We start from the raw sequence: 24204 nt of genomic DNA, 5'->3' as shown, positions 1-24204 counted from the left end.
TACCCGGCCCTTGAGAGCACTCAGTGAGTATCTGAACAAGCGAATAACGAATGAATAAACGACGAAATGAGGGGATGGGTCAGTGAATAATTGTGACTCTGACCCATTTCGGGATCCCTCATTCCGCAGGTGTGTGGAAGACCGGCCCCGCCCCTCCTCCTCTGCGCGGCTCCCTCCCCCGCCGTCAGGCTGCGGGTGCGCGCCGCAGCCGCCAGAGGGCGCGGAGCGGCGGCGTTTCCCGCACGGAGGGCTTTGCGTGAGGCACCGCGCGGGGCGGGGCCTGCGGGCGGGCGCCGCTCGGCTGGGTCCGGTCGACCCGCGGGCGGAACGCGACAGCCGGGCCGAGGCTGTGCGGTGGGGGCCGGAGCGGTTTGGGCGGCGCACGGGGCGAAGATGGCGGCGGAGCGGCAGGAGGCGCTGAGGGAGTTCGTGGCGGTGACGGGCGCCGAGGAGGACCGGGCCCGCTTCTTCCTCGAGTCGGCCGGCTGGGACCTGCAGGTAGCGCCGCGAGGCGGGCCGCGTCGGGCGGGCCGGGGGCCGCGGGCGCCTGGCGCCACAAGCCCGTGTGGCCGAAGCGCACCGTCATCCGCCGGGCCGCGGCCCGAGCCAGGCCTCGCTCCCGGGGCCGCTGGCCGCGCGTCGCCCCGGGCTGGGGCGTGGGAACACGCGGTCGGCCCCGGCCCGCCCCGCCGGGCCCCGGCTTCCCTTTGTGCCCGCCCGCTCGCGGCTCGGCGGGGCTCGGGCACCGCCGCAGCCCGCGTGGAGAGGGGGGCGGGGGGCGTGGCGGCCGCGCCGGCCGGAGCTGGCCGGGCTGGGGCGGCTGGGGACGCGGTCGTCGTTGCCGCTGCCGCAGCCGCGCCGCGGGTGGAGGGCGAGGCCCGGCCCCGCCTACCTAATTGCGGAGAAACTCCCTCGGGGGTTGGCGCCGGGTAGGAGGCTGTTCTCTCTCCTAGTTAAACGTCTGTAAAATGGGGGTCTCGAGTTTATTGGCCAGTTCACGGGCACGTGTTAAGTATTCGTTAAACACTTCTTGATTATTTAGGAAGACGTTAGGATGAGCTGTATGGGGCAGGGGTTTTTGTAAACTGTTGATTCCCCGGTGCCTAACGATGCCTGGCACCTCATGGACACTCAGTAATTAATGGTAGAAAAAAGTGCACCAATGTTGGTGGCCGGCCTACATCTTACGTAGATGATGATGGTGATGAGTGTTTGCTGAGTACCTGCCGTGAGCCACCTGGTGCTGTTCTAGCTGCTCTGCATGACATTTTCCAGCTGAGGTTTATGGAGGTTAAGTAACTTGCTCAAGGCCTCCCCAGCTACCAAATGGAAGAGAGAGCATTAGAACTCAGTTCTGTCTGATTCCAGAGCCCGAGCTCTTAACCACCATGTGGCAGGCACCTTGCATATGATGATTCATTTAATTCTGGCAACACTGTGAGGTAAAGAAGGCTAGCCCTGTTGTATATAGATGAGGACTTGGAAGATCGGAGGGCAAGTTATATGCCCAAGGTCACATAGTAAGTAATGAGGTTGGGATTTGAACTGGATCTGCTGACTGCACCATTTAATTTGCTTCCCAAAGGTAAAAGAGTTAGGTAGAGCATCACACCTGTACGGACACACAGTGTGAAGCCCCTGTGCTGGGCAGAAATACAAAAAGCAGCTTCTGCCTGAAAGACCAGGAAGCTCACAGTGTTACAGTTGGCAGGTCTTCAGTTCCAGTCTCCTCATGCTATAGGTGGGGAAACTGAGGCTCGTGCGTGTGACATGACTTGCCTGGCAGGGCCAGTACCTGAATGCGGGGCCCCCCCCCAAGTGCCAGTTGAGTGCGTGTCCCGCAACAGCTCACTGCCTCTAAGGCTAGTGACCTTGAGGACAGGAGCCATGTCTTTTGTATCTCTTTAGACCTCAGTGCTCTTTCTTATTTCTTAAGTGATTAGTAAATATCTATCCATTGAGTTGGTGAAAGAAACACAATCGCAAATTGGCCAAAAAACTCCCATATTCCTTCTGTATGTAGAGCTAGACATGACTGCGTGTAAATGTTATTGGATCCTCTCATCCCATTGTGCAGGGTTGAGTGGGACGGGTGTCCCCATTGCTCAGATTAGGAAACTGGGCCTCAGAGAGAAAGTAAAAGTAGCGATCTGGACTGACCTCACACTTCCTGGCTCCTAGCTATCACATAAGAGCTGAGAGTAAGGGCCTAAGCAGACTGTCTGGGAAGGAGCCTAGCTCTGCCCCTTACTAACTGTGTAACCTGGGGCAATTTTCTTAACCTTTCAGTGCTTCTGTATCAGCTACAAAATGAGACAATAATAGTGCTGAGTACCTAGGGTGCTTTGAAGATTAAATGAATGAACGCATGTAGAGTTACGCTCAGAACAATGTGGCAAATAAATACTCAATAAATGTACACTGCTTTTACTAGATCACATTTCCTGATGAGAATGAGGAGTGTCTCCATCTCAACTTTCCTTCTTGCCTTCTTTTCCCCTTAGTAGGTGAAATTTGTTTCGGGAGATATGAAGACTAGTAGTTGGGCTGTTACCTTTGGGTCTGATTTTCTATGGCCCCCAGGTACAGACCGCCTTGTAAGTGTGGGCCATATCTTGGTGTCTTTACTCCTTTGTGCTCAAAAGAGATTTGTGTTAGATGAAGGCCTATTTAAGGATCCCAGGTTACTGCCTCTGTGTTTCAGATCGCCTTAGCGAGCTTTTATGAGGATGGAGGGGACGAAGACATTGTGACCATTTCACAGGCAATCCCCGGTTCAGTGTCCAGAGGCACAGCTGCCAGGTAAGGGCCAACTTCAATTATTGCTACATGGTTGTGCTGTCAGCAGTGATGAGGCACTATTTCCTGACTTGACAGAGAGTTCAGACCTGGGGATGTGGACCAGTGGGTTTGAGTGAGAAGGTTAGACTGACTGGCGGGTAGTAGTTCCTTGCAAGACTCGTTCCTTTCCTGTAGAGATAGGCATGACACACTCCGGTAGAGGCTCTTACCTGAGTGTGGTTTATGGTCCAATCCTGAGGCAAAACCACAGAACCTACTTTTTAGATGTCTGAGGGTCTTTTATTTATGAAATGTGAGGAGTGGTCTCTCCTCTAGAATTTTTTAACTAGAAACCAAAGGACTTCCTTTGTGTCCTTTGAATATGATTAATGGTCCAATCCTGAGGGAAGCTACAGAACCTACTTTTAAGATGTTTGAGGGTCTTTTATTTATGAAATGTGAGGAGAGGACTCTCTTCCTCTTCGTGTTTTTAAGTAGATCCGAAAAGACTTCCTTTCGGGGGTGCTGTAGATGTAGAGGATTAGGCTAGATGGCTTTAGAAATGCTCTTTTGAAATTTGAGGATGCCCATTACCCTATTAAGAAGTCTTAGAGAAATTATACCTGTGTAACCCACCCTTTCCCAGATTGATTCTGGAGACCTTATTAGGTGAAACAGTGTTAACCTTTACGTTAACCATTTGCATCCCAGTCCCGGTCACCCTGGCTCCGAGGTTCCCGTGGCAGATCACTGCTGTGATCTGCAGAGTGGGACAGTGCTGGTCTTCCAGGAGACAGGCAGGACCTCTTCCTAAAAAGGTGTTTGAACTACAGCTCCCTTCTCTGCTTTAGCCTGATTTACGTCTACTCTCTTGTATATGTTTTCACCAGAAAAATTTATTTGGTTTTTAATTCAACCCCAGAATACAGATAGAGTGTTTCTTTGCTAGTGAAGTGGTAAACTGTGTTTCTCTCTAAGGGCATCTGAGCTTTAAATTACATTTCCTCCCTTTGGAGAAGGAAGAAGGAACAGTAACCCCAGATCTATTGTTTCCTTACCTTCTTTCCCTACCTCCCTTTGCCAGAGAAGAGAGGTAGTAGGCAAGTGAGGTTTTAATTATTCACAGGTGCAAATCTGCGAGGTGTCGCTGATGGCACATCAGGATGTTACTGCCTGGGACGTGGTTGTTAGGGTAAGGGCTCTTCTTGCAGCCGCTGGTAGAGACAGCTGATTGCCTGGGATGTGAGCCTTTCACAGCCACCCCAGGTTACTGTGGAGTGTTGGCATGTCAGAAATACAGAGAGGGAGAAGTTGAAACTTAGCCGCTGATGTCAGTCACATGTTCAATCCTCTCTTCTCTAGTAGTCCCAAAGCCCTATCAAGGCAGTGATTTATTAGAGCATGGGTCTAGGAGCCTGACTGCCTATGTTCAAATCCCAGCTTTGCCACTTTGAAGCTTTGTGACCTTGGGCAGGTTACTCAACATCCCAGTCCCCCGATTTTCCTCACCTGTCAAATGGGAATGATAGCAGGGCCTACCACATGGGAGATTAAATGAGTTCGTACTTGCAAAGCACTTAGAACACAGTACATGTTAGCTGCTGCTATTGTCAGTTTATTATCATTATTAGCATCCATTCTCATCTTCCCCATTCTTACGTATTCCCTGTCTCATTCCACAGCAAGTATGTATATTTAAAAATAGACATAAAAGTAAAAGAATTGAGGAAATAGGGAAGTTTAATGTTAAGACTGAGGGGAATAGAAGACTGAACACACATTCAGGCCTAAAGGCCTTGCTTTGTTGCTTTGGTTAAGCCTCAGACTTAGTACTGGGCTTAGGTAAAGCCAAGAAAAAGGGAGAAGGAGGGCACAGTTTGCTACATCGTGGTCCTTGTCCAGACGGGAAACGCTGACTGCATTCTCAGGAAAAGCCGAGCTTGTGCTAGCACCTCAGAGGAATTCTCTCTGGGGCCTGCCTTCCCCACATTGGACCTGACTGTTGCAGGACGCTTAGCCTGCTGCTGGGCTCTCCCCGTCCCCCATGGTCATCTTCTCAAAGGTCCTTTCGTGTCATCACTGCTGCCGTGGAACAACACTCCCTTAGTGAGTTCCTCCTTTGACTCTAGAACAGAAGTTCTTAGTGTGGAGGCCCTGAACCTCGAGGAGGAATCTGTGGAATGGATGTGAAAAGGTCCATAAATTACCTGAAATTGTAGGCAGAATTTTGTGTGTACGTTATATATTTTCTGGCAAAAAAATCCATAGGTTTTATTAGATTCTCAAAGGGCTATGGAACATAAAAAGGATAACCATTGCTGTAGGAGAAAGTCTCAACTCCTCAGTAATAACAGCTGTCATTTATCCAGCATTTACCAGGTGCCATGCACTGGATTAAGCCTTTACATATACATCTGTTTTAGTCCTCACTACAGCCCTGTGAGGTGGGTACTGTTGTTATCCCCATGTTACAGATGAATACGCTGAAGCTGGGCATCTTCCCAAGATCACACAGCTAGTGAAACAGGGATTTAAGTGCAGACCTGTTTCTGCTTCCAGCATTCAGCTCTCAGCCAGAATGATATACTGCCTTGCCTTGTGGACATTCAGGGTCCTCCAGAGTTTGCCCTGAACCTGCCATCCTATTCTTATCCCCTTTTCCTCATTTCTTAAATCTTTATTCCAACCAGACTGATTCCTTTGGTGTCTCAATTCTGCCTTATTTTTAGTTGTCCTGCTTTTGTTTGAGCCTTTCACCTGACTAGACTTGCCCTCTCTTTTGCTTTCTGCCTGTCCAGATCCCATGTGTCCTTCCAGGTTTAGTTCCATCCCCACATTTTCTTTTTTTTTTTTAATAATTTTATTTATTTATTTTCCTCCCCAAACCCCTAGTAGATAGTTGTATGTCATAGTTGCACATCCTTCTAGTCGCTGTATGTGGGATGCGGCCTTAGCATGGCCGGAGAAGTGGTACGTCGGTACGCACCCAGATCCGAACCTGGGCCACCAGCAGCGGAGCGCGCGCACCCAACCGCTAAGCCACCAGGCCGGCCCATCCTCACATTTTCTATTGAGCATGTTATCCCCAACCTGTAGGCAACACGCCACACTCCTTTTCCTCAGAACTCCAGCTACAGCTGTAATCATTCACTTCTTTGACCCATATCTGTGTCCTGGTTGGTGACATCTCTCCTATGTTGTCTTGAACTCTTCTCCTGATATTTAACTTAAGTTTTTCTCCATAAGTAAACTGTAAGTGGTAGGGCTAGTATTTCAGGAGTGCCTACCATCTGTCTAACTCTGCCAAATATTCTCACATATGTTCTCTTCTTATACTTGAACAACTTTGGAAGTAGATAGGGTACTCACCATTTCACAGGTCAGGATGCTGAGTCTTAGAAAGGTCGAGTAACTCAGAGCTGCTGTTATGGCAGATGCAAGCCCAAGTCTGTCTAAATCCAAAGCTGCTTCTGCCACATACTACCTCCTTGTCTAGCACCTCCCACCCCTGTACCTAGCACAGGGTCGAGCAAAAAGTAGTGGTTTCACCCTTTTTTGTCTTCTTCATCCAGCAAAACTATACTTTCTTAGAATTTCAGGGACTGCCATTGTCTGATTCTCTAAAACTATGCTATCCAGTATGGTAGCCACTAGCTTCATATGGCTATTTAAATTAGTTAAAATTAAATAAAACAAACATTGTTATTCATTCACACTGACCACATTTCAAATGCTGAGTAGCCACATGTGACTAGTAGCTTCCGTGTTGGACAGATACGCAGTTATAGCATGTCCATCACCACAGAAAATGTGATCTGACACAGGACTTTTGTGCCACTTCAGAGTACCTGGGAGATAGAGTTTTGATGCTGAAAAATTGAAATTTCTGAGACATTTTGCCAATTTGTAGAGGACATGTGACAAACTATTCTGAAATTGGTAACGTCCCCAGAACATCCATGCCATAAGGTAACTCTCAGAGCATTACACTAGAGCAGTGGTTCTCAAACTTGAGCGTGTATTAGAATTATTTGAAGGGCTCCTTAAAACCAGATTGCTGGGGGCTGGCCCCGTGGCTTGGCGGTTGAGTGTGCGCGCTGTGCTACTGGCGGCCCGGGTTCGAATCCCGGGCGCGCACTGACGCACCGCTTCTCCAGCCATGCTGAAGCTGCATCCCACATACAGCAACTAGAAGGATGTGCAACTATGACATACAGCTATCTACTGGGGCTTTGGGGGGGGAAAAAAAAGGAGGAGGATTCGCAATAGATGTTAGCTCAGAGCCGGTCTTCCTCAGCAAAAAGAGGAGGATTAGCACGGATATCAGCTCAGGGCTGATCTTCCTCACAAAAAAAAAAAAAAAAAAACAGATTGCTGGACGCTCCTTACAGAGTTTCTGATTCAAGAGGTCTAAGGCGGGACCTGAGGATTTGCATTGCTCACAGTTTCACAGGCAGTGCTGATGCTCCAGTCCAAGGACTGACAGTTTGAGAACCACTGCTCAGGAGTAGTATTTGAAATGTGCTACACCACACATTGTTACCCCGACTATTCACAGAAAGCCAATGAGGTTGGTGCTGTGATTGTCCCCATTTTCACATGAGAAAATGAAGGCTTAGAGAACTTCATTAGCATGCCCAAGGTCCCAGGGTGAGAGGCTAAATTAAGATTGGAACCAGATGTGTAGACACCAGAGTCTGTGTCACATACTGTCAAAGTGGATGAGGAGGCTTCTGTCTGCTTCTGCTGTAGGCTAGTCAAGAAAAGTATTTATTAGTGTTTAAGAAAAAAGCAGAGTTGTATGGGTGTGGTGGAGAGGGCACACTAAAAATGGGTGTCAGTTTTGGAGAAAGAATCAAACTTATAGCCGGAGCAAGTAGTTTGTTCGAATAAGTGTACACGTGTATATCTGAAGGTGTTGAACAACAGAGAGATAGAGGACTCTTTCCATAGATGCTAGGCTGAGCAGCTGTAGAAAACTCCCCCTGGGAAGATTAATGAGTGGGATTAGCCTTTGAGGGCACTAGTACGGATCTTATCACTTGGATCCATGTCTCACAGAGTATCAAGGAATGCCCAGGACGTTGCTCTCAGCTGACTCAAGCAGAGAATGTATTTGCTACATCGGTTGGTCTTTGTCCTCTCATTTCTAGTTGATGGAACCTCAAAGCCTGATCTATCCTCTGACTGTCTCCTTGAAATAAATCTGTGTTCAAGACTGAACTGGAACTTTTTTCCTAATAAAGAACTCCTTCTCTGTCTAGCCTCACTAAACCTGTATTACCCTTTTCCCCCATGTTATAGAGAAGCTACTTTTTTCCCCTAAGAAATACTGAAAACGTTTTTATAAATTGTGTGTCTCATGATCCTTAAAATACTGAAATTGTTCCTTGTGGACAAGTCTAAACTAGGAAAAAAGTGGCAGTGGAAGACAATGTCAGAGGAGAGAGTTAACCCTTCTCACACCCATTTTTAGTGCGCCCTCTCCGCCACACCCATACAACCCTGCTTTTTTCCTAAACACTAATAAATACTTTTCTTGACTAGCCTACAGCAGAAGCAGACAGAAGCCTCCTCACCAACATGTTCATTTCATTTTTACTTCTTGACGACTTATCCTTCCTCTAATGTGTTATTCTCACTAGTCTTTCTGTGTGTGCATATGCTGTTTTCCTGTAATGCCCTGCTGGTCCCCTTTCCCTGCCAGCCCCACCAACCTTCATCCAACCGACTGACTGTCCACCAGTTCTTCAGCACTCAGTCCAAATGTTGTGTTTTTCTGGGAAGCCTTTCTTGATGTTTCCCCATCCCCACCCCCCACTCAGACCAAGAGGCTCTGTGCTCACACGTCCCATGTGCTTCCCTCTGTCACAGCCCCTATTGCGTAATATTTAATGGATGGTTTCCTGGCCAAAGGGCCACTAGCCTATAAGCAACTCAAGGGTAAGGACTGTGTCTGATCATCTTTATAGACCTAACATCCAATTCAGTGCCTGGCACACAGGCATTCCCTCAGTATTTAAAAATTAAATGATGAGAATAGCTATCCAGTAGTAAGTTTTTATGGTAGTGCAGACCCCATCCTGTTCCTTCACTCCCCCCAGGAGAGTTTAATTGGATTCTATTTTACTTCACAATAGTGCTTTTTAATTTATTCTCAGTCCTGTGTGACTTTGAAGAAATAAATGCCACATTATTTTGCATGTAAGTTTAGGTTAATCCTCTTCCACATAGGTCCTCTTCCTGCCCCACCCAAAAAATTTACGCCATGTCCTCAATTCCTTAGCAGCTGATGATGGGGGTTGCCTTTAACTCCCCTGAGATCATTTTGCTCCTTTCTGTGTCTCCAGTGATAATAGGGTGACATCTTTCAGAGACCTCATTCATGACCAAGACGAGGAAGAGGAGGAGGAGGAAGGCCAGAGGTGAGTCTTTGTTGCAGGCAGCACAATCCACAGGAAAGTCCATGATAATGTGTAAATCACAGTAATGTGTAAATCATCTAGAAGGACTTAGAAGGATAAATGTGCTTGGTTATCATTAGCCATCACTACTGTGGGCTATATCCCGGAAACTGTCTCCCACTCCCTCTAGCTTAGAAGTGATCCGTGTCCTTTGTTACTATTTTTTTTTTCTTTTGGGGTATTCTGGGTTTTTGTTCTTTTTTTTAATTATTAAAATAATATATATTTATTGAAGAATATTAGGGGAAGGGAAACAGATCACTAAGAAGGAAAAATGTCATTCATAATACTGCTGTAATACTGGTTACCAGAGGTAACCAGGTATCAGTATTTTTGGTGTATTTCTTTCCAGCTTTTCTTTTGAGTTGAAAAGGCAATATATCACATAACCAACAGAATATAAGGCTTAAATGTATGTTCCCCCAGTGTACACACACACACACTGTTTGTTTGTTTCTAACCTTTAGAAATGTTATAATAAAATTAGTATCCATTGTGGAAAATACAAAATAGTGTAATGAAAAAACATAACACACATCCACCCTTTGGTAACTATGGTTAATATTTTGGCATATTTTCATTCAGTCTTAGTTCTGTGTATAAATGTACTTTGTTTTATATTATATTTCACATGGTGAAGGTCAGATAGTTTTGTTTCTTGCTTTTGTTGGATTAATGCTGTATCTTAAACACTTCTTCATGTCATTAAGATTCTTCATAAGTGTTTTCAATGACTAATAATAATCCATCATACAAGATGTCCAGCATTCAGATTGTTACTAGTTTTTTACCACTGTAAATATCAGTGCTGTGAACATCTCTGTGTATTAATCTTTGACTACATTTCAGGTTATTTTCTTGGAATAGTTTCTGGAAATGAAAATGCCAGGTCAAGGGCATGAATATTTTTAAGGCACTTGATCACAGGCTCCGTTCGTAAGCCAAGGCTTTGAGATCCCTTAATAAAGACCTTACAGTCCATTGAGCAGAGGAGAACTTCCATCTCCCTGGAATGAACAAGAATAAACCGGTTGTAGCCTCGTTTCACAGGTTTTGGTTCTCCAAGGGATCTATCTTGGTCTGTCAAACATTCCTAAGGAACACTGTATAATAATCATTACGGAAATGCAGTTACCTCATCACGGTCACTCTTTGGGAACTGGACTGAGAAATTACGTGTGTTCTAGTCTCTGTTTTTATCTATATAGTGACCTTTACACTGCCTCAGAGCCTTCTTTTTAGATACACTCAAGGTTCAGGAATAAATGTTAGTTTCAGGGTTTTACACTCCTTGAGTGAAAGACAGTGTCATCAAGTATGTGAATGCCCAAGTCCTAAATGACCTCCTCCTTCCCCTATCCTGTCACGTCCTCCAGGCAATGTCCTTGGTTTATTTCACATCCCAATTACTTCCCTGATCCCTTAGCATTTTAGACTTGACGATACTGGTGCTGTTGTCCTTGCCAAGGCCTATAGTTTTGCCTTGCATTCTGTGGAATAGAGAATAGTTAGGAAATAGAAGGCAGAGACTAATTTTTATAGGTTCTCAATTCTCCCCCACTCAGAGACATGCTCTTGACTCAGCTGTGAATGGGGATGATAAGGAGGCAGCTAGCTAGGTTATGTGACTACTGGTTTTCAGACCCAGGTGAAAAAGTGCTGACTTGATCTTAAGCCATGCTCGGTCCATTACAAAGCCTGGTGTGAGTATCTTGGGGCTTGTATTTGACCTTCTCCACTACCCTTCTCAGTGCCCCCAGTGTATGTCGCAAGAATAGCAAGGTGAGGTGAGGCTTGGGTGAGCTCGCGGTGCTCTGTCACACGACCTTACATGTGTGCGTTACTCTGTGCTTGTTCTTTTGCATACATCCGCTGATTTGAACCTCACGGCCCTGACTTAAGGAGCAGGTAGGTAGGGCATGTGGTCCTTCCCTCCCATTTCAAAGACAAGGAAAGTACGATACAGGGCAATGCACTGGCTTGCCCAGGGTCACTCAGTGGCAGAGCCAACACTGGAGCCTAGCTGCTTATACTAACCACACCACTACCACCATTAACCCAGAGCTGCTAGTGGTAGCTGCTTCTGACTGTGACCATAGTTGTTTTCTCCTGGAGAGGTGCTGGCCACTGGATGGACAATTCCCAGTCTAGGACTCTCTCTGGAGCTGACATGCTGTTGTGCATGCCTGGAATGCCCTTTCCTGGTTTCTTCACCTGATAAATTCATCCTCATCTTCAAGACTCAGCCCAGAAGACACCCTTCTAGGAAGCCTTGACTGTCCCCTCCAGCTCAGTGTTTCCCAGAGCACCCCTACTGACCACGGCTGCTGCTCACACTGCAGTATGCCTGCCTGCCTCCTTACATGTGTCCCCAGCTAGATAGTAAGTTCCTTAAAGATGGGGATTGTACCCTTTGCTTCAGTGTGCCCAGCACCTAGCCCAGAGTCTGGCACGTGCTCTATTCATGTTTTCCAAGTGCGTTTGGTGTTAGATTTGTATTTTCTGCACAGGTTTTATGCCGGGGGCTCAGAGAGAAGTGGACAGCAGATTGTTGGCCCTCCCAGGAAGAAAAGTCCCAACGAGCTGGTAGATGATCTCTTTAAAGGTGCCAAGGAGCATGGAGCTGTAGCTGTGGAGCGAGTGACCAGGAGCCCTGGAGAGACCAGTAAACCGAGAGTGAGCATAGGGGACGTTGTCTGTGTCCACAGGACTCAGGTTCCAGAGTGGGGGAAGGAGGCTTTCCTCACCTCACCCCAGTAGGGACTGAATTTGTCTCATTTTGTTTTTCATTTGCTCGCTTGCTCTTGTATGGAGAAGAGCAATGCAGTTTCTCTCACCCTTTAACGTGAAATAAAGATTTGAGGCAGAGTTTTCAGACCTGTGGCCTATGGCCTGGATCAGGGCCTGCAGACATGCTTTATTTGGCCTAACAATATGACTTAGTGTTTTGCTTTATTTTTTTTTTTTTCGGTTGAATTTAATAACTGCCTGTTTTATGTAAAATCTGGATTTCTGTCTTCTTTGGGAAAATCAAAGTCTTTGGTGTTATCCTGCACCTAGACTCCTACATGGCTGTGGTTAACTAGAGCTTAGTAGCAGAGCTGTACCCGTTAGCCAAGCAGCACCCCCGCCCCGTTCCAGTTCTCACCCCAATCCTGGCCGTTTAATTCGTTTACCATGCTGCCTGGCCCTGTAGCTCTGAGTTTGATAGCCAGAGAAATTGCACCTAGTAGTTAACAAGCTTGAGATACATCATTGTATCTGAGTAACCCCATCACCATTGACCCACTTCTCAGGTGTTGATGAACTTGTCTTTTATAGCCATTTGCAGGGGGTGGCTACCGTCTTGGTGCAGCACCAGAGGAAGAGTCTGCCTACGTGGCAGGAGAAAGGAGGCGGCATTCCAGCCAAGATGTGAGTGTGCATCTACCTTCCTGGGGGAAGCTCACGGACTTGCCATTTTTCAGAAGGGATTGGTCACATGTTATGTGTGAACCAGCAGCCTGTGAAAGAGAAGAGGCTTACCTGAGAATGAAAGGCAGCTCTCATCTGGCTGGGCGAGGGGGCTCATGAGAAGGGGTGGGCAGAGGGAATGGACAAATGAAGGAGTTTTCTAAGCATTCCATGGATCTCAGGCAGAGGGATAGTGATTCCCGGGTTCTCTGGTGATGTGGACATAGCTGAAGAACTTGGTCTTCAGACCACCTGAGGAGGCCTGAAACACAGCTTTTTAAAAATTTTCCTTACCATTGTCCAGTCCTTTTTCCCTGTGTATAGGAGTCCCCCCCCCATAAGTGTAATCATACTATATAGACAATTATAAGTTTTTTTAATTTAATAATATGCCATAAACATTTTCATATAGCCACGTGACCATTAGTTTCTATAATGTATTTTTAATCATTTTGGGTTTTATTCCAAAATGAAGTCAAGCAAGAAGAAAATACAAATCTATCACCTGAGGCAGCAGCTGCTAATACGTTGGTTTGTAGCCTTCTAGACCCTTTTCTCTGAACATGTAGAGGGAGTTGTTAACAGAAATTGTAGGTATAAATTTTAGTGGCTGCAAAATAGTCCATGAGTAGATTTGCTGTGGTAGTTTTAGTTGAGCATGAGCTACGTGCCAAGCACACTGGCAGTCCTGCAGATAAGTCATCTGCTCAGAGCCACTTAGCTAGTGAGTGGCAGAATCAAGACCAGACCCAGGTCTGCTTCAATCAAAGCCCATGCTCTTAACCTGTGCCACATCACCTTCTTATTTTAGGCTGATAACTTATTTGGTTCATTGTTGATTGATTTCCTCATGCGTGTGTGTGTTTAATAATGACACAGTAAAATAGTAAAAACCTGCTAATTTGCAGGTTCACATTGGTGTGCTTGCCAGGTTCCTGACAGTGTATGGACTGCTTACCTCCTGTTGTCACAGGTTCATGTAGTGTTGAAGCTCTGGAAGAGTGGATTCAGCCTGGACAATGGCGAACTCAGAAGCTACCAAGACCCATCCAATGCACAGTTTCTGGAGTCCATCCGCCGAGGGTGAGCAGAAAAGCCGCCGCTGGGTTCCATGTTAGCGAGTGAGATGGCAGATAGGAAGAAGCTGATCCAAATGTTTATTGTTAAAGAAGTAAAAATGATTAAGCAGATTTAGCACTGTTGAGATACAGGTTCACAGATCTACTCCAAAAACCTTGTGTGTCCATTTTTTCATTCAGGCCTGGGGCAGAGCCAGGTGGCCAAATAAGATAACAGGTCTCTGCTATGACTTTGAGCAGGCAAGAGAGAAGGGGCAGGCAGACAGGTAGCCACTAAAGTAGCTGGCTCTGTGTGGAGGCCCAGCGATTTTCACAATTGGAACTGAGGAGTTTCTTCTCCTCTTGCACCCATCACTCATTCCCATCCTGCTCCGTGTGGACCCCAGCGTTGCCTTTTCTCCTTCAGGGAGGTGCCAGCAGAGCTGCGGAGGTTAGCTCATGGTGGACAGGTGAATTTGGACATGGAGGACCATCGGGACGAGGACTTTGTGAAGCCCAAGGGAGCCTTCAAAGCCTTCACTGGCGAGGGTCAGAAACTGGGCAGGTAAGGAGCAGCATGGGGGGAGTGGGACTGTCAGCCACTCCAGCCCCAGCAGACCCTATGCATCGCTCACTTTATCTAGCTCTTTACTGTTTACAGAGTACTTCAAGTTTTATTTTTATTGGAGAAAGAGTATGGAGAACGAGTATGGAGAATGTGGGCTTTGGCGTTAACAGACCTGAGTGTAAATCTCTTCTTTGCCTTCTAGCCATATGACCTTGAGTGTATAGCCTCAGTTTGCTCAACTATAAAATGGGACTAATGCGAGTCCTTGTCTCTTCGATTGTTATTGGGAGGAGCACATAGAGCAATGCCCCACAGTGAACAGTCAGTGTCAGCAATGAGGGTAACACACTGCTCCTTTGACTTAGTAATCTAGGGTGTTCAGGGCAAGCGGGACCCCTTGATGGCTTAAAGCTGAAACAGACGCACATATTCGGGTCACCTAAAATGGGGGTTCAGAGGGAATAAGGAATCCTAGAGTCTCCTGCCCAGCCAGCCTCACAGTGGCATTGTTCAGGATTCAAGGAATCTCAAGGACGTTGTTGCCTTGTGAAGGCTGCTGCTCCACTATTATGGCAGCTCTTATCTCTCCTTTGGCCCTGCTTGACACTCAGTCACTTCCTGTGACTTTTTCTGTTTTGTGTCCTCTGCCACTTCCTCTGTCTTACATTTAAACCCCCAATAGGATCTGGTTGGTTGATAGTCAGTGTTACCTCTGATAGGCACAGTTCTCCCACCAGACCCTTGACCAACCCGTAGGCAAGCTGCCTTCTCTCAGGGGCCCACTCAGCTTTGGCCATGGCTGTGGGGTCACTTGGTCGGTATTCAGAGGGAACTGCACACAAGAGGCACTCAGAACATAGTAACCCTCCCTGCCAGTGCAATCCTTATTTTACAGGAGGAAAACTGAGGCTTTTGGACTCTAAGGGTTACCATTCGGTGCATGACTGATATGTGGTGGAACCAGGCCTGGAACTCAGACCTTCTGATTGGCATTCCTTCCCACACTCCTGCACAGCAAAACACCCTTTCTGACCTAGATCTGGCAGCTCTTGAGCTAGGCACTGCCGTTGCTCACCTCACCACCATCTGCAGGGATCAGAGCGTGGTCTGCCAGCACACACAGGCACGGGGCTAGCTGGCCCTCTCCTGGAATCCCCTACCACCCTGTTGGCCATTCATGCCTCATTAGGAGCAAGAGTCATAGCTCAGGACAGTAGAGACTGATCGATTGTGATTCACCAGGACCAAAATAGTTAAGTCCACCCTGCTCTCATCATTTCATCTACCACATTGTGGCCTGTGGGTTAGACCAGGACAGCTGTTTTCAGAGTGGTCCATCTGTGGCTTCCCTGTCAGCTGTGGTAAGCTTTGTAGAGCACCAGATAATTTTTTCTATTATTATTATTATAATAGTGTTTATCTTTAAAATAGAAAATGCAGGTAAAGAATTAAAACTATTCATAACCCTAAGACCCAGATATATCCAGTTAGCATCTGGGAAGTATCCTTCTAGTCCTGTATGAATAGTGTGTGTGCGCGTCTGTCTGTGTGTGTGTGTAAAATGCTCTTTTATCACCTGCTATTTTGCCTAATCAATGTAGCTATCATTCTATATCAGTAAAGGTATTTCTATAATATTGTTTCTAATGCTGGCATTTTTAATCCTAATTTAACCAGTCACTGCTGTTAAACATTTAGGCAGCTGCCAGTATTAAGAACAACATTGCAGTGAATATCTCTAATTAAATCTTTACAGTCTTGGGCCAGAAGTAAAATTGCTGGCTCAAAAGGTCTTCATATTTTTAAGATGTTGTCAAATTGCCCTCCAAAAAGGTGGTATCAGTTTTTTTACCCACCAGCAATTATAAGGGCCCAGAACTCAGAACATTCATGATACTAACAGGAAGTGCTTCTGCTTTTGGAGAATCTAACTATATTATGTGTGCAAGACCCCATATCTCAAAAAATTAAAGTATTTTTTTTTTTTTTTTTTTTAAAGATTTTATTTTTTTCCCCCCAAAGCCCCAGTAGATAGTTGTATGTCATAGCTGCACATCCCTCTAGTTGCTGTATGTGGGACTCGGCCCCAGGATGGACGGAGAAGTGGTGCCTCGATGCACACCCGGGATCCGAACCCGGGCCACCAGCATTGCAGCGCGCGCACTTAACCACCAAGCCACAGGGCCGGCCCCAAAATTAAAGTATTTTTAAGGAAGTCTGTTTTAGCAGGATGGGAGTAAATACTTTATTAGTGTGGAGGATGAACCCAAAAAGTTGAGACAGAGCTTAATCTCCAAACATCAGATGTGATGTTTGTCAGCTAAATAAATGTTCCTTGCCAATTCTACTTTTATTTTATTTCAGTTCTGGCTTTTTATGAAAAATGAGCTAAAAAAAGTTTTATACAGCTAAGCGAGATGGGATTTTATAGCTTTTCAGTCTAAACCAGTTGGACAGCTTTTTTAGTTTTTCCCATAAATTTTGCTGTGTTTTCCATTGTCATCTTGTCAACTAAAATGAGCAGAAGCCAAAAATTTAAGAAAATTTTTTCAGGTTTGCCTTGAAAATCAGTCAGTCCTGGGTTTTTTCCTTCCATTATCTGGAAAAATACTTTAAATGAATAGATTATTCTCAGTTCAAAAATTTGAGAAAATCCTTACAGTTGTATTAAACTTTTTTTTGTCATTTTAGGTTTTGCATGTTTGTGTGGATGGGAACTAATCTGAAGATTTGGAAAAGACTGCATTTATTTGATTTTGAGTGGCAAACAGTAAGAGTGCACTGGGCGGGGCAGGGTCACTGCTGCCAGGGATGAGTTTCACCTGCTCACTGTGCTTTCTGTAGTGGTCATTTTTGTGGCAACCAAGCACCTTAGTGCCCAGTTTATTCCCACTACAAAGGAAATGAGCATTTGGTGATTCAGGCTCTCGACCTGAAGGAGACTCAATTTCCCTGTGACTCATTATGATATTTGCGGAGAGATGGTAAAGAAACTCGTCTTTTTATAGATGTCTAATCTGACTGTTTCTGCCCCTGGGTGAAGTGCCCTCACTGCTGCAGATAGCCCAGCCGCTCCCGTGAGAGGAATGGCTGAGGTGTTAGCAGTTCTCAAAAGCACCAGACAGAGGCTTGTGCCCTTGAACAGATGCATGTGGCTGTCCTGTGTGATGATGAGAGCAATTTGGGCCTGATGCTCTTTGAGTGTCTTGCTCCAAATAAGAATCACGAGGCCTAGTATTGAGGTTCCTCCTATCCCAATCTATGGCCTCCTTAAGGACAGCATAGGCTGGGAGTGCCTCAGGTGACTTTCTACTTACAGCCCGCAGATAGGCAGTAGCATCTCCAAGTGATTTGGGTCTAGAATTTAGCAAATAAAAGTGGGGCAGGACCTTGAAGAATGATAGTAGTCAGCTATGTGAGTGTTTTTCTGGGTTAGCTAAGCACTATACTAAGCATTTCACATGTTACTGCCTTTAATCCAGTTTTAATCCCCATTCTACAAACAAGGACTCTGAGCCTTGAAGAGGTCAGTTCGCACCCAAGGCCGCATCGCTGGTCAGTGCACACTGGCTTCCCTCCAGTCTCTGCTCTTATCTGCCACGCTGCATTGCATCCTGCATTTTCCAACATAGCCACATAGACATTTGTTTGTGCTTCTAGTATATGCTGGGTACGGTGCATTGTTTTTAGCTATTATCTCAACCATGGGAGATTTTATTTAACTCCCATTGTGTTGATGAGTAAACTATGTCTTAGGGTAATGTTCCTAAAATCCAGGTCTAGGTCTGCCTGACACCATGGCTTGGCAGGAAAGTGTGGTAGGTGTTAAGATCACAGGATCTAGAGCCAGACGGCTTGGATTGTATCCTGGCTTCACCTCAAACCAACACTGGGATCTTGGGCAAGTTGCTTAATCCCACTGTGCCTCAGTTTCCTCATCTGTAAAGTAGAGATTATGAATCCCTACCTCACAGGCTGTTGCGAGGATTAACTGAACTAATAATGTGTAAAGTACTCAGCCTCAGGCCCAGCTTGGTAATGGTTGCTTCATAAACATACACCATTTTCATCATGCCTCCCAAACTCACCTTATTTTTAGGGTGTGTAAGAGAAACAGTCAGAAGCAACACAGCCAAGTCCATGCATCATGCATTCCTTGACCTGCAAATGATGAGCACCAGCTCTGTGCAAGAGGCTATGCTGGGAAGAAAGCCAAAAACACCAGTTGCCTGGCCTATGTTGGACCTTCTGCACACATTATCTCATCTAACCCTCACAGCAGAACAGTTGCTTGTGTTACACATGGAGACACTAAAGCCCAGGGAATCTGAATAACTTGCTCAAGGCCACACCTCCTGTTTAGTATAGTGGTAGACCTGGGTCCAGATGGCAGGTTGTGCTGTTTCTCCAGCATCACAGTGACTTTCCTTAATAATAATGGCTGCCATCTAGTGCACTGCCTACCCTAAAGGTGTGGAGGTGGTGGGATAGTATTTCCATTTTACAGAAAAGGAAATTGAGAAGCCAAGGTGTTCAGTAACTTGCTGAGGGTCATACAGCTCATAAGTGAGGGGTATGTCAGATTTTCTGGGAGCAGGGGAGAAGTTTGAGAAAGGATTTTCAATATAAGTATTATTTTCCTAAAGTGAACCATAGAAAGTAAAGCTTTACAAAGTCCTGGCTGATAGGAATACACAGAAGGTAGAGGAAGAAAGCTTAATTTAAAACTGCTTTGCAACATGTGCTTCTGTTTTCTCATCTGTAAAATGGAGATAATACCCATCTCAGGATGGTTGTGATGATTCACTGAGGCCATGGATATAAAACTCCCCCCTAGACAGTGCGTGCATAGAGTAGGTGTAAATGTCATTCTTATTTTCCCTCCCACACCCACCCTTGCCTGAACTGTAGAGATGATGAATCCCTGATATCAGCTACTTTGGAATAACAGCGTCTTTCTCATTTTAGGCCTGACTGAAAATGTAAGAGTTCCCTTTCTGGCAGGCAGTAGCTTCAATGAGTCCTGTCTTGTCCTTGGAATTTTTATAAACAATTGAAGGACAGGCTTCCTACAATCTAATTAGAGAGTTGACCTAACGCCCATAAAACTAATGAACAAAACAGAGTAGATCTTAGACATTTACATGTGTAACATTAACTTTGCACTATTTCCAAACATCTCTTGAGGCCTGTGGTACTATTTATCTGTGTGTCCTGGTGCACATTTAAGTCCCACATGCTATGAGACTGATGCATAGAAGAAGCTCCTCATAGCTAGTAAGTGTGGCCAGCATTCTTTTCTGAGCCCCACTTGTAATTCTCTAAGCCCGTATTTTTCACATGTGCAGAAAAGAGTAAGTTCGCTTTTCATTTCTGCTTTGCTAGTTATATGCTCCGGGGCAATGTTTCCTAAACTGTATTCCATGAAATACTCTATCTGCAGGAGGTTAATAAGTGTAACATGAGAAAGGGATGATGTGGTGGTCAAATAAGTTTGCCTTAACTACTCGGTCTCTCAGGACCTTTAATATGCTAGTGGCCTGTGATGCTGCTGGTGTAACGTGGCATTTCCGAAACCTTCCTGGAGATATCTCAAGGGATTAGGGTCCCAGGGAAAGCACTTTCAGTTGAATTTGCTAAGAATACCTTTTTAGGTTTAAAAATCTGAGGGAAGGGAGAGATGTAGGTACTGATCTAATCAGAGTCTTTGGGAAGAAGCAAGCGAGCTCTCATCTAATGGCCTCTCTTCTCTGCAAAGATCTAGGCCAGGGCATCTGCTAAGAGAAAGGCTGAGAGTGAGATGCATAGGTGGTTTAAAAGAGAAAGGCGAAGGCTCCAAACAGTGGTGGGGAATTGGGAGTTCTGTGTGCGTTTTGTCAGCCATCCTAAGTGCTTTATGTAATTCTCCCCTTTAATCGCCACAAAAACTCAGCAAGGCAGGTAGCCATAACCCTTGTTAGAGATCCTGTTACTACCGTTGTTGAAACTAAGTAAGCTTAAGTAACTTGCCCAATGCCACATAGCTAATGGGTGAATTCAAACCCTGGTTCATCTGATTCTAAGATCTGAGCTCTAAACACAGCAGCAGACACCATGTCCTGTTCATATTGAATAATTAATCCCTACAGTGCCGGGTGCTTAGCTGGCCTTCAGGAAATCTCGCCCCCCTTCTGATAGTTGACACACGAGTATGAAATACACACAAGTGAGGTTGCACCAGGGAATGCAGGCCTGAAAATTCCATCACAGGGAAAGAGTCTGGACTCATCCCATCAGCCATTGCCGGGCTGTGTCAAGCCTGCCTCCGCTGCAGAGTTGGAGTGCCCCCTCCCTGTTCTGCCCTCAGCCTCTCATTGAGGCTAAAACACCCTGGTCTCCCACCCCAGGCTGTCATGCATATTGCTTTCCTCCCTTCAAGCCCTGGTTCAGGTGAAGACACCGAGGAAGAAGGGGGTTGAGTAACGTGCCCATGGTGACTCAGGAGTGAAGGAACTAGCAGTAACTCAGGGTTTGAGGTGAACTCTGCTGGACCTGTAAGTTCCATGAGGGCAGAGATTCTGTCTTGGTCACTCCTTGTATCAGTAGCTCCAGACACAGTGCCTGGTGCAGCAAATGCTCAGTAAAAACCTGAGACAGGATTCCCCTCCTACTAGGGGTCTTGTTTCTGTTTGTGTGCTAATGTAATCCTCTCTCCTCAGCACTGCCCCCCAGGTGTTGAATACCAGCTCTCCAGCCCAACAGGCAGAAAATGAAGCCAAAGCCAGCTCCTCCATCTCAATCGACGAGTCACAGCCTACCACAAACATCCAAATACGGCTTGCCGACGGTGGGAGGCTGGTGCAGAAGTTTAACCACAGCCACAGGTACCTTGCATTGTCTGGCCTAGCTTATTCTAGGAGAGTCCCAGAGACTCCCACAGATGGGTGGGAAGCAGAGAGCTGTTCTTCTTCCTGAACACCAGCAGGCACTCTATGCTTCCCCTAAAGAAGGTGTGCAAGTCTGAAGCCTTCGGTTCTCATCTCCACTCTTCCAGTAAGTGTGGCCAGCGTCTGCTCACTTCACCATCCTGTGGGTCTCATTCCTCATCTGTAAAATTAGAGATTGATTCCTCAGGGGGGTTTAGCCAGCAGACTCTTTATTCAAAGGAGTCTCATGTTAAAGCCCAAGTGTAGAACAGATAAAATTTGAATGGCTGTGGTTGATGGAGGGGAGAGGGGATGCAGTGCTAACATCCCACCCACGGCTTCCTCCACCTCACTCCCCACAGGGGGCCTCTGAAAACCACTAGGCTATTAAGGTCTCCTCTAAATCTGGCCTTTGAGAATTCTAGAAAACCTGCTCTACTATCTCAGATCATCTGGGCTGGATCAAAGCAAACTCTGCCTCCCCCATTTTAAAGAAGGGGAAATTGAGGCACAAAGTGATGAAGAGATTAGTGGGGGAGGACTGTTACCAGTAAAGATATTTGGCAACTCCTTTTTCTACAATAGCAGTGTCTAAATGTCATCAGTCATAGGCCAACTAAACCAGAACCCACATGTGGAGCCCAGTGAATGGCTTGACAGTCCTTGAGTGTTGACAAGGTTCACATGTGGGGTAAGTTGTAAAACAACTAGTTTTACAACTGGGAGCACAAGGAGGCTTTGTCCAAACATTTCTTATTCATTAGGAACCCTTCACTGCACTTCAGGTGCTTGGTGTTTAAGGGGATTAACCCCTCTCACTGATCTCAGTTCTTTGCCTCAGTTTTATTTCACTCATTAACTCCAGCCTTCCAGCATGACTGCTGCTCACTCCCCAGGGTGGACAGACCATCCCAAGTGCTTACCAGCTGGGTAACCGAAGTCTGTTTGCCAGAAGTCTCAGGCTGCATCTTGGATGTCCAGACCCTTAGATGTGCCAAATTGTGGACTGCATAGATTTTAAGGGTTGGGGACGGAGAGAAACTTCTATGTAAGTGCTCTAACGGAGAAGGCTATCTGTTTCCAGGTGACTCCATTCTCCTGTGATCACCAGGTTCAGGAAACAGGGAGTTCCTGGAGAAGGGATTCCTGGGGCTTAAGAGTTGCTGACCTTCATTAATTCTTCTCACTAATAGTTTGCCTCCTGTGATGTACAAAAGAGACATAATATTTTCTGCCCTTTAAACTCATGGTCTACAAGAGGAGACAAACATTAATCAAATCATCCCAAAATTGATTACAGTACCATGGAAGCAAGATCAGGGGACAGGGACCGAGAGTTAGGGGAAGGCTGCCCTGACGAGGCAGCATTCGAGCTGAGGCCTGAGGTTTGGTCAGGATTACAGGAAAAGGATCAGGCAGAGGAGCCCCTAGAAAGAGGGACCCAAATGTAGGCAGGGAGCATGGCATGATGAAGAACTAAAAGGAAGGAGATAGAGAACAGGGGAAGGGGGGTGGTATAAAGTTAGGCAGGCCTTGGGACCACAGTAAGGAGGTTGGTGTTTCTCCCCAAGAAAATGGGAGCGACTGTGAAGGGTTTTCAGCAAAGGAATGACACAATCCTTTCCTACTGAGAGCTTTGGCTGCTCTGTGGAGAAGGTGGGACCAGGGGAGGGACCTTGGGGGATGTGGTGCAGCCTTCCGCAAGGTGGGGGTTTGTGGACAGCATAGAAGGGCACTGCTCACCCACCTCCCCACTCACTCCCACTCCACCAGGATTAGTGACATCCGACTCTTCATCGTGGACGCCCGGCCGGCCATGGCTGCTACCAGCTTTGTCCTCATGACTACCTTCCCAAACAAAGAGCTGGCCGACGAGAGCCAGACCCTGAAGGAAGCCAACCTGCTCAACGCCGTCATCGTGCAGCGGTTAACATAACCTCCCGGCCCGGCCGGCAGCCGTGCCTCCCTCCTGTGTCTCCCATGGCCAGCTGCCCCATGGGGACTGCCCCTCCCGCCCCCTCCTGCACACCCAGCAGTCCAGTGCCACGTCTCCTCCGTAGCTCTGGGTTCCTAGATCTCAGTTGGACATTTGTTTTCTCCTTAGTTGCATTTCCTGGGTTTTTGTGATGATCAATGGACTTTAAAGAAAAAAATAAAAACAACCAAAAAAGTTGAAGGAATATCACCAGCATGTTGTACAGAACCTCTCTCACTGAAGCAGACTTTGATTGCTTTAAAATCATATTTATCTCCCTGGTGTGTGGGGAGAAGCCTGCCTTCTGCCCTCTCTGCATAAAAATTGCTTGTGGCACACAACTCCCATCCAGTAGCGTGTCCACCAGCCACCCTAAGATGACTAGTGGGGGATTTCCCCCTTTATAGGAAAGTGAGCAGGGGGGCTGGTAGAAAGAGGCTTTGCAGCCACTGGCTCCCACAAGAACAGATCTCTTGCCAGGATAAAAGCGGGCAGCAGCAAGACTCCCCTGAAGTGTGAGATAAGATCTAGATGCACACAACTGCTTCAGGTGAAAATAAAACTTCCCTGTGCTCCTTTCACTCGAATCCTGGGAAATGCAAGCTCCCCAGGCCTTGGCCAGTTGAGATTCTAACTAGACCTGCCTGCCCAGCCCTTTCCTCCCTCACCATCCAGGCTGCTCCCACCATGGTGATCCTCAGCTACTCTGTCATCACTTGGCTTACTCCACGTGCAGAGATCTGTCCCCAGGAGTTAGAAGGGACATCTCATTGGGAAACAGTTCGTGCCAGCCCAAATGAGTTCAGAGTCAGGTTATCTTGGCCTGAAAGAGAAACAGAATCAAGATGTCACTGAGTTCTTCGCTGTTTGCAAATCAACTGTTGGAGAAGGGGTGGGTTCCCTGTGCTGCCAGCACCTTTTACTGTTAGAGTTTGCAGGAGGCTTCTGCTGAATGGAGTTTGAGGGTGAGTATAATGTCAGTGCCTGGCTTCGAGGTGCA

General features: G+C 46.5%; 1 protein-coding gene across 4 annotated transcripts; it reads left to right on the top strand.

Moving 5' to 3' along the window:
• The first annotated feature begins 333 nt into the window (after nucleotides 1-333).
• On the top strand, nucleotides 334-23417 carry NSFL1C (NSFL1 cofactor). 4 transcript variants are annotated; one of them, XM_087445489.1, is made up of 10 exons: nucleotides 334-498; nucleotides 2705-2802; nucleotides 9132-9206; nucleotides 11756-11921; nucleotides 12567-12659; nucleotides 13672-13781; nucleotides 14184-14321; nucleotides 21023-21187; nucleotides 21286-21356; nucleotides 22095-22974. In XM_087445489.1, the coding sequence occupies exons 1-10, from the start codon at nucleotides 394-396 to the stop codon at nucleotides 22241-22243; spliced, it is 1170 nt and encodes a 389-aa protein (XP_087301615.1). In that variant the 5' UTR covers nucleotides 334-393; the 3' UTR covers nucleotides 22244-22974. The 4 variants fall into 4 exon arrangements, 3 of the variants coding, with proteins under 3 accessions (XP_087301615.1, XP_087301617.1, XP_087301616.1); XR_015555611.1 differs by lacking the exons at nucleotides 21286-21356; nucleotides 22095-22974 and adding exons at nucleotides 17016-17094; nucleotides 23003-23148 and having other exon boundaries at nucleotides 335-498; XM_087445491.1 differs by lacking the exon at nucleotides 22095-22974 and adding an exon at nucleotides 23003-23417 and having other exon boundaries at nucleotides 335-498.
• The last annotated feature ends 787 nt before the right edge of the window (nucleotides 23418-24204 follow it).

This window comes from Ceratotherium simum, chromosome 21 (assembly GCF_057802395.1).
Source record: "Ceratotherium simum simum isolate JZ-2026a chromosome 21, ASM5780239v1, whole genome shotgun sequence".
Lineage (NCBI taxonomy): Eukaryota > Metazoa > Chordata > Mammalia > Perissodactyla > Rhinocerotidae > Ceratotherium > Ceratotherium simum.
The sequence above is the reverse complement of the archived record's forward strand: the minus strand, read 5'-3'. Positions and strand labels throughout refer to the sequence as shown.